At 45.6% G+C, this 16711-nt stretch overlaps 1 protein-coding gene across 2 annotated transcripts in view; it reads left to right on the top strand.

Moving 5' to 3' along the window:
- The window catches only part of ADCK1 (aarF domain containing kinase 1), a 133072-nt gene that overhangs the window by 88997 nt on the left and 27364 nt on the right, over positions 1 to 16711 (top strand). For both annotated transcript variants that reach the window (XM_074957130.1, XM_074957131.1), the window contains one exon: positions 14310 to 14468. In XM_074957130.1, the coding sequence (XP_074813231.1) occupies positions 14310 to 14468 (159 nt within the window). The remainder of the gene's footprint in view (positions 1 to 14309; positions 14469 to 16711) is intronic.

Raw genomic sequence — 16711 nt, forward strand, 5'->3', positions numbered from 1 at the left:
TGCCCAGGCTTTATGGCCATAGTGCATTTACTCTCCCCAGCACTCTCATGCTCTATTATTCTTTAACAAAAGTAGTATAAAGGGACAGTACAATCCTCAACCTGCCATTTCCCATCAGGGAAGAAAAAGAGAGAGGTCATAAGAATGGCCATACTGGGTCAAAACAATGGTCCATCTAGCCCAGTGTCCTGTCTTCCAACAGTGGCCACTGACAGATGCTTCAAAGGGAATGAACAGATCAGGACAATTAACAAGTGATCCATCCCCTGTTGTCCAGTCCCAGCTTCTGGCAGTCAGAGGTTTAGGGACATCTGGAGCATGGAGATGTGGCCGTGCCCATCTTGGCTAACATCCTTGGGCCTATCCTCCACAAATGTATCTAAATTTTTTAACCTCAGTTCTACATCATTTTTCTTAATCTTGAGTTTCATTGATATCAAGGGAATGGGCACCAGCATAAGAACCTAGATAGATTCTAGCTAGGCATGCAGGGTAGGGTGGGATTGTCTGGTTTGAATGGCATCCCAGCCAGGGGCTCAGGTCAGCCTCTTGGGGAGTGAGGGGGTGGGCTATATGCAATATGCACTGGTGCTGTCTTCTCATTGCTGTCCCGCCTCTTGCCCTTGCAAATGTCACATGTGGATGTTGGTTTTTAATCCAGGATTAGTAATTTTCTCAGGTAGTGTTGTCTTGTCTTAAAAATCTGACTTTAATCAGGGAAATAAATGAAGGTGCCATGTGTTTGCCTGAGCACAGATGTTAAGCAGCAGTAAACAGGAATGGAATAAAAGGTACTTTCCCCCAAAGCATTGGTCTGTAGAAATTAGAAAATACTGACTCAGGATAATAACTGATGCTGATTGCCGTATGGCTCAGCAAACTGCAGACTGAGAAGGGGCAGGGGGACTTGCTGCACACAGGCTTTCCCACCAGGCTCTCTCTGGCAGAGTGAGACCAGAAGAAAAGGGTGCAGGAGAGGGAAGGGCAGTTGAACAGAGACTAGACAGAATCCTGGACAATGGACTCCAGGGGAACAGTCCTGCGTTGGTCTCCAGGAGGTGGAATAGAGGGCATCTCCTTGTACAGTTTGTTCCTTCTCTCGTGACAATGACTTTCTGATTAGGAAGCATCGTTGATGGAATCCGAGACGTCTTCTTCAGCTGTGCAGAGCACCAAGTGGGTAGAGAAGTACAAGGGAATGGGGTGCAGAGCTGCAGCAGGGTCACAGGAGAGAAAAGAAGAAGCCATTGGCTTGATTCATACTGATTGGTGCAGAGGGGTCCACATTGCTCAAATCCTGGGCAGGCAGGTAAGGATTCCCCCCAGAGTAGGATGCATGGCATTTACACTGTTGCACTCCCCAGGGTTTCCATTGTGAGGTGGCCTTATCTTGTGGCTGGATCTGCTACCCCGATATGCTGAATTGACATTTCCTAGGTGCCCTGGTCACACCCTTTTCTGGTTATCACCACCCACTTCTGGGAATGCATCAGCTGGTTATGGGTTCCACGATGGAATGGGAATGTTATGAGCATCTAGCACCATGGTGATCCTCAAGTGGGAGGACATCATGCTGCCTGGGATCCTGTGCCAGGGTCTGCACTAGCTTCTCTGGGTGAATCAAACCTTGTATCTTCATGGTAACCTTGGCTTCAATAGGTGACACTGAGGAAGAGGTGAAGGACAAGTCATGCCACCTGTTTGAATACACCATCCAAGGTGGTGATGCCTTTTGTAATATGTCAGGGATGGGGAATTGGCACTGTAGCACAGATGTGAGCCTGAGGACACAGATGAGACTTCTAGCCATCTAGATGAGCAACAGTTTGTGTCCAGTGGAAAGAGCTGGGAAAAGGCAAAGGCGTTCACCTGTATTTCCTCAGATGGTGAGAGAAAACAGGATGTTCCCCATCTTAGCTAAGGAGAAGGATCTGGGAGTGATTTACAGGATGTGGAAATTACACCTGTGGGTGTTCAGAAGCAGATAGGACTGGGACATGTATGTACAGTAGAAGGTGGTAAATCTAGAACATGGCTGTAGCATAGGTAGGGGAGGAATATCTTCAGAGTGATGAACAAGTGTGGTGATAAGGAAGCTAAGAAGCCATCCTGGGTCAGCCATGCACCAGCAGCCATTTCATCTTGTGCTGTGATTGCCTCAAATCACGTACACTAAGCAGGGTTGGTTCTGGTAAGTATTTAGTAGCAGATTCTCACTAGTGCAAATTGAAGTGTAAATAATACTTAGTCCTGCCATGAATAATACTTAGTCCTGCCATGAGTGCAGGGGACTGGACTAGATGACCTCTCGAGGTCCCTTCCAGTCCTATGATTTTATGAAGTTGTCCATGTCCCTTGCCCAGGAGACCTCTCTGGAGCACTAAGGTTTTACAGGAAATGCTGCTACTGATTCAATGCTATTTGAGTCACTACCTAACCCTCCAGCACGTTGCTAAGGGATGCTGTGGTACTGGAGGTGCCATCTTTCAGATGAGACTATAAAATGGAGGCTGTGACTCTTTATATAATTAAAGCACTCTTTGCATCTTGTGCAAGAGTTGGGGTGTTGGTCCCAGCACAGTGGACAGATTCTGCCTCCCTGTAATTTGAACTGATACACTATCCTTCTTGACTTCCTTTATGTAATGTTGCTGCGCGTTATTAAACAGTTGCCATGTTACACCCAAGAGGTAGATGCATTTCAGTACTGGGTGAAATTACATGCATGTGTATGAATGTTTGCAGTCTTAATACTCTTTTAGCATAGTGTTTTGTATGTTGTGTATATACAAAGTCAAGCACTCAACATTTAGGAAATGTTATATTTATGGCTGCCTGGGTAATCTTAATTCCGCTTCCTTGTGGGTATGCAATTATGATACAGGCTTGCCTAATGTCACATGGGAAGTCTACAGTAGAATCAAGATTAGAATTCATCTTTCTTGAATCTCAGTCTAGTGCCTTAAACACAAGAGATCATTCTTTCTCCTCTTGAAATCTGCCTCATTCACTGGTCATCCTGTGCAGTTACTGAGACAGAAGTCCTGGAGAACAAACTCTGTGTGATTATGTCATTAAAGACTGTCATAATGAATACATCCAAGGGGAATGAAGTGTATATAAGTGCTTCAGGATCAGTTGGGATGAAAGCCACTCTACTGTAGATATATAAGATATTATAAAAAAATTGAGTTAATAAATACACACTGTCGACAGCTGAGTTTGGGTCCCATCAATTAGGCTTGGTATTCATTAGTGGGGGAGAAGTATAGTCAGATTTCACTGACTCAGCCAGGCCTTCTGTAAATTGTGGTCTGTTTGCTCTGACATTTGATGAATTATTCTCCATAATCCACTGTCTGCCGTGATAAATCTAATCTTTCAATTTTTGGTGTCTTAATAACTCCTTAAGTAACACTGAGACATTTTGTTTCTGGGTGGGGAACACAAGTAGCTGGGATGAAAGAGACCAGACACGACAGATAAAGGTAATGGTTTGGAGTCTGGGAAGTGGGGGTATCTGCCCTGGCATGACATGTTCTTGCCCCATCAGCCTTGGTCCTGTAGACTTGCGGGGAGCAAGTAGTCCATAGTGCCATGCCACAGATGGCCAAGTATTGGTGAAAAGGTGACAGGAACAGAATGAGCGTTGACATATCCTGGACCTACTCCAGCAAGGGAACATCAGGTTTTGAGTTCAGAGAAGATGCTAGCCTCAAAAGTGAAAACTCCAAAAGTGCCTGTCTCCATGAGGCTTTAGAAATATGGTAGCAGACCCTCGCAGTCCGCACAATGAGATGAGTTGGTGGCTCCTGTAGGAATTGGTGAGCCCTTCAGCTGTCATACTTGCTAGCATTAAAGTGCCTCATTTTATCTAAGAGTCCTGACTCTGTGTTTGTTTGGCTAATACAGAAGTCCAGGGAAGGCTACCCTCCCAACCCTAGGCGGGAGGGAGACCCTTTTTCCCTAACGCTCTCAGTCTGTTTCCAAGTGAGCAGGCATCCACTTCACAAAATCCTCTCTCACTTTTGTTACTGATTGGGTCCCTCAGTGGCTGTCTCATCTGAGAGACCAAGAACTGACCAAGCTATGAACTCCCTTTACTCCTGGAGGTGTCCTGCAACATGAGGTCACTGACCTCCACTGCCCTTTAAAAACCATTTTACTTGTGTGCTCTTGAAGCTATGTTCTTTTTTGCATTTTGCTCTGCTTGAAACAGGGAACTACCTGATTGTTTGCACATTGTGTTTCTTAGTCACTGGTTGGTGCTTTTGAGTCTGGGCTTGTGATATTTCAAAGGGAAACTTTAAATGGGAACAACCAACAATCCTATTGTCAAATAAAAATGTTAAAAATTGTGGAGGGCTATTAATATTAATAAACCTCACTCAATCTTTGTTCAGACAAAACTCTTGTTGACTTCAGTGGGAATTTGCCTTAGCATGAGCAGGATCTGGCTCTCTACAGTTTGTAAATCTCTGTTTAAAAAGAAACCCCCATATCTTGGGTCTAAAAGACTGTAGAATGTCATTTTCATCCCCCACAGTGTGTCTGTGTCTGTTTAGTGCCCAGTCCTGCTAGGTTCCTCTCCCCTTGAATTCTAGGACTAGCTGCTCCAAGAAGCAGTCATTAATGGTGTCTAGAAATTTTCTCTCTTCATCCTGTCCTGAGGTGACACGTTCCTAATCAATATAGGGATAGGTGTAATCTCCGATCATTGTGTTTTCTGTTTTTGTAAACTCTCTACTGTCCCTGAGCATTTCACCATCTTGGTCAGGTGGTCAGTAGTGTATTCCTACTGCTATACCCTTATTATTCAAGCATGGAATTTCTAGCCATAGAAATTCTGTGGTATAGTTTGAGTCATTTAAGATTTTTACTATAGTTGGCTATGCTTTCTTTCACATACAGTGTCTCTCCGCCAGCAGCACAAAAAACTCTGTCATTCTTGTATATTTGTACCCTGGTATTACTGTGTCCCATTGATTATCATTGTTCCTCCAAGTTTCTGTGATGTCTATTATATCAATATCCTTATTTAATACCTGGTGTTTACCTTCACCTCTCTTAGTATTTAGACGAATAGCATGTGTCTAAAGCACTTATAGAATCCATGTTCCTCTGCAGGCACAAGAACTATGTCCTACTTTTGATCCACCTTAGATCTGCTGAGCAAAGGGAAGCCCTACATTCAGTTTGATTTCTGTCTTGCTGGATGTAGCACGATAACTTGTGAAAATTGCATCCAATCCATCCCCAAATTTCAGGGAATGTTCTTAACAGCGATTGACAGAACCCTGTTGATTTTTGTGGAAATTGGAAAACTGGCAAAGCCTGATTTCCACTAAAATCCCCAGTTCGTCCCTCAGTATACAGGGCTGAGGTGGTGACTGCACAGAGGCCAGTGGGAGGAGAGCAGAGTCTGGATACAGGAGTGAGGCAGTAATCTCAGGGTTCGGGTATAGGGTTCGGGTTGGGTTAGAGTTAGTGGGCCCCGAACCCAGCTCTGGCCAGCTCCCCCTCACCCCGGCCCCTTCCCCTACCTCCTGATGAGAACCCTATTGATTATGGTGAAAATCGGAAAACCAGAAATGCCTGTTTTTAGTGGAAATCAGGATTTTCCAGTGGATTTTGGTGAAAACAGAATTCTGACTGGGGCCAGAGGGGTGAGGGTCCCAGCTATAGTGAGGATGAAGGCCGGGCTGGGTGTACAACCGGCTAGTAAACTGCCTTAGATCCTGTCCCCAATTATGGATGCACAGTGGTGTTTGGCACCTGCTCTTTCCAGATGGCCACACCCAGAGCTGTGATTGAGGTGGGAATGTTAGTGCTCTCTGTTTCAGGAGTGAAATATTAGCACAGCCACTGTGTCAGCACAACCGCGGTGTCAAGGTAACTGCTGGTGCTGGGGAACAAGCCACAGGAGATAGCTTTCATACAAACACAAGGTTAAATCCCCATCACTTTCTCACTGTATGATCCTCCATGGTCTCATCATTCTCAATGCATGATCGCTAGTTGTCTCATCCCCCTCACTGCATGATCCCCCACTTCTTGAATGACTTTGCCCAAGCTTTCCCAGACTCATTTGGCTATGCTATTGTCTGGGACCAAAATGAGACAGCTAGCAGCCACTGGTCATCCCATGCATCATCGTCTGTGATGACTGTGCCAGAGACACGAGGCTCCCAGTGAATGCTAGGCTCCCCTGCCAGCCCCATCTTGAATTCCAGGCCATTTCACAGGTTACAATTTTCAGAAATGCATGAATCAAGAGCTGCAATATCCAGGAGTCAGGAGCAAGAATTTTTAATGAATCTGTAAACTCAGGCGTCAACCCTGTGACTGGAGAATTGGTAATATAGTACCTATTTTTAAGAAAAGGAAGTGATCTGGGAAACTACGGGCCTGTTAGTTTGACCTCAATTGTATGCAGGGTCTTAGAACAAATTTTGAAAGAGAAAGTAGTTAAGGACATAGAGGTAAATAGTAATTGGGATAAAATACAACATGGTTGTACAAAAGGTAGATCGCGCTAGACCAACCTGATCTCCTTCTTTGAGCAGATAACTGGTTTTTTTAATCAAAGGAAATGCTGTAGATCTAATCTACCTGGATTCCAATAAGGCATTTGATATAGTTCCACATGGGAAATTATTAATTAAATTGGAGAAGATGGGGATTGATATGAGAATTGAAAGGTGGGTAAAGAACTGGTTAAAGGAGAGACTACAATGGGTCATACTGAAATGTGAGCTGTCAGGCTGGAGGGAAGTTACGAATGGAGTTCCTCAGGGATCGGTCTTGGGACCAATTTTATTTAACATTTTCATTAATGACCTTGGCACAAAAAGTGGGTGTGCGCTAATAAAATTTGTGGATGTCACAAAGTTGGGAGGTACTTCCAGTATGGAGGAGAACCAGAATATCATACAAGAAAATCTGGATGACCTTGAAAACTGGAGTAATAGAAATGGGATGACATTTAGTAGTGCAAAGTGTAAGGTTATGCACTTAGGGACAGACAACAGGAATTTTTGCTATAAGTTGGGGACATATCGTGGACTGTAAGGTGGATAGAAAGCTGGCGAGATCATCGGGCTCAATGTGTAGTGATCAATGGCTCCATGTCTAGTAACCTAAATTGGCAGCTGGTATCAAGCGGAGTACCCCAAGGGTCGGTCCTGGGGCAGTTTTGTTCAATATCTTCATTAATGATCTGGAGGATGGTGTGGATTGCACCCTCAGCAAGTTTGCAGATGACTCTAAACTGGGAGGAGTGGTAGATATGCTGGAAGGTAGGGATAGGATACAGAGGGACCTAGACAAATTAGAGGATTGGGCCAAAAGAAATCTGATGAGGTTCAACAAGGACAAGTGCAGAGGCCTGCACTTAGGACGGAAGAATCCCATGCATTGCTACAGACTAGGGACCGAGCAGCTAGGCAGTAGTTCTGCAGAAAAGGACCTAGGGGTTACAGTGGATGAGAAGCTTGGTATGAGTCAACAGTGTGCCCTTGTTGCCAAGAAGGCTAACAGCATTTTGGGCTGTGTAAGTAGGAGCATTGCCAGCAGATCGAGGGACGTGATCATTCCCTTCTATTCAGCATTGGTGAGGCCTCCTCTGAAGTACTGTGTCCAGTTTTGGGCCCCACATTACAAGAAGGATGTGGAAAAATTGGAAAGAGTCCAGCGGAGGGCAACAAAATGATTAAATTTATTAGTCTCTGAGGTGCCACAAGTACTCCTTTTCTTTTTTTAAAAATGATTATGGGGCTGGAGCACATGATTTATGAGGAGAGGCTGAGGGGACTGGGATTATTTAGTCTGCAGAAGAGAAGAATGAGGGGGGATTTGGTAGCTGCTTTTAACTACCTGAAAGGGGGTTCCAAAGAGGATGGATCTAGACTGTTCTCAGTGGTACCAGATGACAGAATGAGGAGTAATGGTCTCAGGTTGCAGTGGGGGAGGTTTAGGTTGGATATTAGGAAAAACTTTTTCACTAGGAGGGTGGTGAAGCACTGGAATGGGTTACCTAGGGAGGTGGTGGAATCTCCTTCCTTAGAAGTTTTTAAGGTCAGGCTTGACAAAGCCCTGGCTGGGATGATTTAGTTGGAGATTGGTCCTGCTTTGAGCAGGGTGTTGGACTAGATGACCTCCTGAGGTCCCTTCCAACCCTGATAGTCTCTGATTCTATGATATCAGTTGGAAGTGACAGTGGAGGAGAAAGACTTGGGTGTATTGCTTGGTCATAGGATGACTATGAGCCGCCAGCGTGATGCAGCTGTGAAAAAGGCTAATGCAATCCAAGGATGCATCAGGCGAGGTATTTCCAGTAGAGACACAGAAGTGTTAGTATCATTATCCAGGCACTGATGAGACCTCATCTGGAATACTGAGTGCAGTTCTGATCTTCCATGTTTAAGAAAGATGAATTCAGACTGGAACAGGTGCAGAGAAGGGCTACTAGGATGATCAGAGGAATGGAAAACCTTATGAGAAGAGACTTAAAGAGCTTGGCTTGTTTAGCTTAACCTCAGGAAGGCTTAGGGGAGATATGATTGCTCTCTGTAAATACATCAGAGGGATAAATACCTGGGAGGGAGAGGAGTTATTTAAGTTAAGCACCAGTGTTGACACAAGAACAAATGGCTATAAACTGGCCATCAACAAGTTTAGGCATGAAATTAGGCGAAGATTTCTAACTAGCAGAGGAGTGAGGTTCTGGAACAGCCTTCGAAGGGGAGTATTGGGGGCAAAAAACCTAACTGGCTTCAAGACTGAGCTTGATAAATTTACGGAGGGGATGGTATGATGCGACTGCCTATAATGGCACATAGCTGATCTGCGACTGCCAGTAGCAAATGTCTCCAATGGCTGGTGATGGGAAACTAGATGGGAAGAGCTCTAAGTTACTACAGAGAATTCTTTCCAAGGTGTCTGGCTGTTTGGGTCTTGCCGAAATGCTCAGGGTCCAACTGGTCACCATATTTGGGGTTGGGGAGGAATTTTCCCCTGGGTCAGATTGGCAGAGATGGTGGGGGGTTTTCACCTTCCTCTGCAGCATGGGGCATGGGTTACTTGCAGCTTTAAACTAAGTAATGTAAATGGTGGAATTTCTGTAGCTTGAAAGTCTTTAAATCATGATTTGAGGACTTCGGTAACTCAGCCAGAGGTTATGGGTCTATTACAGGAGCGGGTGGTTGAGGTTCCATGGCCTGCGATGTGCAGGAGGTCAGACTAGATGATCATGATGGTGCCTTCTTGCCTTAAAGTCTGAGAGACTCCAGGGTTTTATTCCTGGCCCTGCCGCTGTCTCGCTGTGGGGCTCTGCGTGAGTCACTTCTCTGTGCGTGTCGGTTTGCGATCTGTAAAATGGGAATAACACTGAACCCTCGCTTCCCCTTTATTAAAGTTTTGAGCTCCTGTGAAGGCATGAGACTCTGGAACATGCAGAGTGTAAGTAAATGGCACAGCTCTCATGCCCCTATGTGCTGTTGCTTCTCAGTCGTTGCTGCTCCCTGAAGCCCCGCAAGGGGGTGAAATGTTCCCCAGATCCCATGTTAGGCACTCAGAGCCTCCCACTAGTTCCCCCTTCATTCCAAACCCCTATTTTCAAGCATTTACACATTTTTTTAAAACAAAAGCGACCCTTTGATCCCAGCCATGAGTGATCAATAAAGCTCCAGTCGCCCTGGTTGCATGACTCGGTTACTCATGCTTGTGCTCTGGCCAAGTCCCAGCTCTGTGGTTTCACTCAGTGTCCTCTGCATTCTCAGGTGAAGACAGGATTCGTTATTTCGGGTCCTACCAAGCAGCTGCTGTGTCCTAGGCCAGTGTTTGGTGAAGTGATCCTTTATATCCAATCCCCACTTCGAAAGGGGTTGTGAGGCTGAGTTAATGAACTGCGAGGGAGAAGAGTGCATAGAAATCCTTGGGGGCAGGAGGTTCAAGGGCCCTCTCCACTGGGAAATTGAGGCTTTGAAATTGTTTTCATTTCAATGAGAGTTAGATGCCTAAGTGCTTAGGTCACTTTTGGAAAGGGGACTTAGGCTCATAAATCACTGATACACTTTTGAAAATGTTCCCTTTAATCTCTCTCTGCCTCTATTCCACATCTGTAAAATGGGGATAATGATACTTCTTGTCTGTCTATTTTGATTATAAGTTCTTTGGGACCAGGACTGTTTTTTTCTACGTGTTTGTACAGCACCTAGCACAATGGGGCTCCAGTCTTATTTGGGACCTCTAGACATTACCACAATACAAATAATAAATAGCGATACTAATTGTAATTAATCGGTACCTAGATAATAGTGGAAGAGCCTTTAAAGCAACTCCCTGCAGCTTGAATACTAATGTAATAATCATGAAAAGATCTTGCATGTTTAAAATTAAACAAGCCTAGTTTTTAAGGATTAAACATTCCGTGCCGCATTTTCAAGCCAGTTAAGTGCAATGGCACGTGCAGTTGCCAGGAGAGCATGTGCTGAATGGGGAGCTGCACATGCAGCTGGCTAATTAGAGACCCCGGCACGTGCAGGTATCCCGGTCACCTGTCTGGCTGCAAGTAACTACGCATGCAGTTGGGCACCTGACTTGTTTGAAGATGTGGCCCTGAAGTTCCCCTTCTCAGGTTAAACCTGCTTGGAAACTGTTTTCCCACCTCGTTCTACACAGTTTCCACGCCTGCTGCCAGGGTCACAAATGGCATCAGCCAGTTTGTCTTGTCTTCATGAGACCTGGTGTAGTCTGAGGTAAACCTGGGAACCCTTTAGGTATCCTACGGGATAGCCTCTGAGGGAGGCAAGAGTGCCCCAGGACCTTCCCTCACTATTCTGCTGGCTTGGGCAGGACATAGAGACTGGGTGCATGACATAGGTGCTCCCTCCTGCCATCCCCTGAGGATATTACTGAGCATGCTGCCTCCACAGCTACAGCCACACCCTTTTGCCTTTGTGGAGTGGCTGAGACCCTGTGCCAGAGGGAGAGAGGAAGCAGGGACTGGCCTCCTCTTCCCCACCTGCCAGTGCTGGGAGCATGACTCGCTTTGTCTCTGAGCCAGCCAAACGCTATGGACTCTCATTGGCTGCAGTGGGAGGGAGATGTCAGAGGGAATGCCAGCACCTGGTCACACACTCTCCCACTTGCCTGGGACCTTTTGGGGCATATAGCAGCTGAGTGGCCTGCAGCAGAGACAAGAGCGGCTGCCCTCTGTGAAAGCACTGGACTGGGAAAGGACGTTTTCATGATGAATGAGGGAAGTTTGTTGAGCAGGGGGCCTGTGGCCCAGAGCTAATTGTGCTGCCACTTTATCTCATCCTCACACCTGCTCACGTGACGCCCCTGCTGCCAATACATCTCCCCTCTCCGCAGCTCCTGGAGAGGCCATCAATTCTCTTGCTACGTCTGAGCTCTTCCCTGTGCTGCCCTAGCATGGAGAGTGCACGCATGCATGTGTGTGTGTATGTCTGTGGTTTTCTGCCTTAATAAGCTCAGCTGGCCACTGTGGCTAGCCTGGATCTCCCTGTGCTGGGTGGTCATAGCAATTCAGGCTATTTATAAAAAGAGACCCTTCTGTCTGAGAAATTCCATGGGAGCAGCTGTCTGTGCACAGTATTTAGTGGGAAACCACCAGCTCAGCAGGGGATATATGCCTCACACCAGCCATTACTGCTGGGAGGAGCCTATGTTGGTATTTTTATTTTCAGAGTGTATTCGATGCTGGCAAAAGTGGCTGGGCTGACAGCCCAGGGGACTAAAGGCCTCTAAAACCACAGGGCAGGCACCATTGGGGCAGGATCAGTACAAATTTATACCACATACTGTCCCCCCAAATGTGCCTCAACACCAAATTCAGGCCACTTGACCCGCACTCCTGTGTTTTAACCATTAGATGATGTTGTTTCAATAATAGATGGACCAGTGATATTGTCCGGTGTGGCTGGAAGTATGATACTGGACCACCGAGCTCCCCAGAGCCATCCAGTCCCCCTCACAAGGGGTTAGTTTTCTAAAATAATCTGAAGTCAGAAACTCCAAATCCAGTGAATTATTGGGAAGGAAGAAAGGAAAAGAAAGAAAGGACCCTGGTTTTTTTCATCTGGAGAGAGGAATTTTGATAAGTTTGAATTGTGGACCCACTGGAATTAAAAAATACATAACTACTCATTTTTAAATGCAGTTGTTTTACTTAATTGGTTTTGCTGCCAGGACCAAAAGGAATAAAATAAATTAAAAAAAGATGCCTTCCCAGTGAGGCGGCTGAAGCTCCCTTTGAATCCAATTGGACCTCCTTTCCAGCAGCCCCAAAGGAAAAAAAAATATTTCCTTTTTAAAATCTGTTTTTCTGGTTCAAAAAATCTCAAATTGATCTCAAAAGGATTTCAGGTTAATCCCACCACTCTGCCACCATGTCAAGGTTCCTTCGCCACTCTGAACTCTAGGGTACAGATGTGGGGACCTGCATGAAAACCTCCTAAGCTTACTTTTACCAGCTTAGGTTAAAACTTCCCCAAGGTACAAATTAATTTTACCCTTTGCCCTTGGATTTCTACTGCCACCACCAAACTTTATCTGGGTTTACTGGGAAACGTAGTTTGGACACGTCTTTCCCCCCAAAATCCTCCCAACCCTTGCACCCCACTTCCTGGGGAAGGTTTAGTAAAAATCCTCACCAATTTGCATAGGTGACCACAGACCCAAACCCTTGGATCTTAGAACAATGAAAAAGCATTCAGTTTTCTTACAAGAAGACTTTTAATAGAAGTAAAGGAATCACCTCTGTAAAATCAGGATGGTAGATACCTTACAGGGTAATTAGATTCAAAACATAGAGAATCCCTCTAGGCAAAACCTTAAGTTACAAAAAAGACACACAGACAGGAATAGTCATTCTATTCAGCACAGCTCTTTTCTCAGCCATTTAAAGAAATTATAATCTAACACATACCTAGCTAGATTACTTTCTAAAAGTTCTAAGACTCCATTCCTGTTCTGTCCCCGGCAAAAGCAGCATACAGACAGACACAGACCCTTTGTTTTTCTCCTTCCTCCCAGCTTTTGAAAGTATCTTGTCTCCTCATTGGTCATTTTGGTCAGGTGCCAGCGAGGTTACCTTTAGCTTCTTAACCCTTTACAGGTGAGAGGATTTTTCCTCTGGGCAGGAGGGATTTTAAAGGGGTTTACCTTTCCCTTTATATTTATGACAGCAGGGGATAAAAATTCAGGGGCACTCAGTTTCACCCCTCACTCCCCATAAATTATGTGCTTCTCCACTGTTCACATTAGTGCGAGCCAAGCACAGTGGAAAAAGAGGTTGGGCAAGCACCCTCCACCCAGCTCTGCTGATGCATCTCTGTCCTAAACTGAGACACCATCCCAGAGCTGCTCCAAACCTGGGTTCCCTATACCCACAGACTTGATCAGGCTTACTTCTGACCCACAACCCACCTGGCTATTCCAATGCTGGGCCTCTCACGCATAGTTCTGCTGAGACATGTCTCGTCTGCCCCACCACATGCCCTGCTATCCTGTCCTGGGCCTTTCCTGAGACTGTCAATCATCTGAATTTTGGGACTGAGAAAATGCCCCTTGGAGAGCTACCTGTGACCTAAAAATATTTGAAACCCAGATCTATGGAAGGGCAAACAATAGTTCAGTAACCCAACAGCCAAGCTAGCCGCCAGCCACAAATTAATAATGCATGGTGACATAGCTGGCGTTAAAGCACATGATAGTCTTCTGATATCCCTTCTACAATGTAAGTGCCTCCAAGGTATTCAGGATCTTATGATGTGCCATGTAGTGTAATGTTAAATAAAAATATGGAATTCTGTGTAAAGGGACAGACAGTTTGGCCCCTCACCCAGCATAGGCAACACCTGCCCGGTGCCCACTGTAATCACCCCATTCTGCACACAAACAGCTTGGGGTTAGCATCAGCAGTGACTGAAAGTTGTTGCCACCTGCTGGCTGTTAAATATCTTGTGTGAAGGAACTGCTGGGTCTCTGTCCAGTGCCTAGTGACACAGGTGTCCAGCTCACAATTGGCAGCATCACAATCACAGCCCCCACTTTCTTGCTGGCAGTCACCACAATGGTGTCAAGTACTGACTAGGCTCTAGAGGGACCCCATCAGGTCAGGGATGAGGAACAGGGGTGGAATGGAAGGGATAAGCGTCAGAGCCACTACCCATGCTGTACCTGGTCTGTGGATGTAGGGTTTCAGTCTCTAGGAGGTTTCCCTGTGGGACTGGCTCTGTTAATCCTTGCAAGTGTGCTCACTTCTCTTCCTCTTCTCCTGGCAGATCAAAGAGCTCTTTGTGAGTTTTGAGGACACTCCCCTGGGAGCAGCATCCCTGGCCCAGGTCCACAAGGCGGTGCTTCAGGATGGGAGGACAGTGGCAGTGAAAGTCCAGCACCCGAAAGTTCAGGCTCAAAGCGCCAAGGACATTTTGTTGATGGAGGTAAGCCAGAGAACCTTCCATGCAAACATGCTGGGCCAAATTCACTCTAGGTGGCCCTTGATGGGCCAGATTCACCCAGGTGGCAGACACCACTGATCTCTATGGGGGTATGAGCATAATGACCTGCGCCCTGTATCCCAAAACACTCTACGAAGATAAATTATGTGGTTAGAGCCTTACAAAAATAAAACACAAAATCAGTGAGGGCTGCACTGTCAGGGATGAGATTGTGTGGATGGAGGGATTGGAGTCTAGTGCTGGATGAGCAGATAGGGAGAAAGGGAGCTGGGGGGAGGGGAAAAAGAAGAGAGCGAAAAGGTCTGTGAGAAAGACCTGAGTAAATCCATGGAGGTTTCAGAAACAAGAGGCCAAGTCCTGAAATCCTTACACTGGCCCAACTCCAGTTAACTTTGGGATCTGGCCCAAAGAGGGCATTTTCTGACTGGATTCTGAAATGCATGGGGAGTAACTAGAGTTGTCTGATCATGGGGATGAAGAGGTTGTGTTCTCCTGTGCTTGTGAGAAAGTGGGCAGTGGCATCCTGCACATTCAGGGGTCCAGAGAGCAGGACCTGGGCAGGCTGAGGAGCAGAGAGTTGCAATAGTGAAGAGGAGGAGGAATGTGCCCCTGGCATGGTCAGACCTGCTCAGCCTGCAGGTTTCCTTGCAGTCAGGGCTGTAAGAGTTACAACGAAAAAATTATTCCCTTTGACTGATATTTCTGATTGCATCAGTCACTCTGACGAGATCTCTTCTGCACTTTGCATGCGAGTTACATAGAGGCTACCAGGATGATCATGGCATGCTTCGCTTAAGTCCAGGACCACATGGAAGAGGCTGAGTAGAGTCAGGGCAGGAGAAAGAATAAGAAAGATGACAAAGTGTGAGATCGGGACAAGAGGAAATTGTGTGTGAAGGATCCAGGGTCCAGACCCTCAAGTAGGTCTACACAGCCCATGGGAGTGAGCCTCCCAGCTTGGGTTGACAGACTTGGATTAGTGGGGCTCACGCTAGGGCCCTAAAAATAGCTGTGTAGACAGTGCTTTGAAGTTGCAGCTCGGGCTGTGAAGTCTGGGCCAGCGGGCTGTGTAGATATACCCAGCGGCACATTCTCTCCATTAACATAGGCTGTTACCAGCACATTCCCCAGTGTGTAGCTGTGACGTGCTGGACTGGATTTCCTTTTGCTTGTTGTACTATTAGGAGACATTTAAATAAATACATTTACGATTCTTTCTTCTCTGTTTTGGAAAGCTTGAAACTAAAAAATCTATTTCCTTCCTGAAATGTATTATTCTCCTTCCTGTTCACATACTCTGGTTTGTCCCAGTAGGGATGCCAGCAAGCATCTGTTACGTATGCACTTACATTATTGTAGGGTCACTTGTGAGTGCTAGGTTGTTGTGAGTGCTAGTGCTTGTTACTGTACAGTTGCTCATGAATGCTCCCTGCATATATTGTCTTGTTTTTGAAAGGTTTCTTGTAAGTGCTGAGCTGCACACGTTGGCTTGTTGTTATTGTAGGGTTGTTTGCATGTGCCTGGCCTTTGCAATGGGTTTTTTCAGACTCTGTTTAGATTCATGCTGATTTACATCATCTGAGGATCTGGCCCTTTAAGAATTACACAGACTTTGCAACTAGTTAGGAGGTCGCATTTAGGACCATTTAAATACTGATTGATACAGTCTCCTACAGAGAGTGATGAGAGAGAATCAGAAAAGCTAGATGGAAAATTTACAATTTCACTGCCTTTATTTGCGGGTTCCATAGCATCATTGCTGACTCTTTAAAAATCAGGACAGCACCTGATAAATCCAGAGGGAGATCCCACTCAACTCTCCCTACATCCACCTTATTCCAGGATTGTATTCTAGACAGCTCTTGAAAAGGGCCAGACAAATTGTTATTAAGTATGTCCTTGTTAATTTTAGAGTCATTAAATCGACTTGAATAATTATTTTAAAAAGCAGAAAACAGCGTATAAATGTTCAGCTCACAAGCATCAGTGCAGTAATCCTGCAGCCCTGGAAAGTTTTTGTGCAGATGTACATGGAGATCACTGGTTACATTTCATTTGGGTGACATAACTTTGAGAGGATTTATGCCCCCAGACATAATGGGAGAAAATCATTCAATAAGATCTGAAACCCAGTGATTACATTTTTAAAAGGACACCATGGACTGAGCTTAGGACTGACATTTAGATAAGAGAAGTTGGGGGGGGGGGGTGTGAATAAATGGTTT

The sequence above is a fragment of the Natator depressus genome, chromosome 6, assembly GCF_965152275.1.
Source record: "Natator depressus isolate rNatDep1 chromosome 6, rNatDep2.hap1, whole genome shotgun sequence".
NCBI classification, from domain to species: domain Eukaryota; kingdom Metazoa; phylum Chordata; order Testudines; family Cheloniidae; genus Natator; species Natator depressus.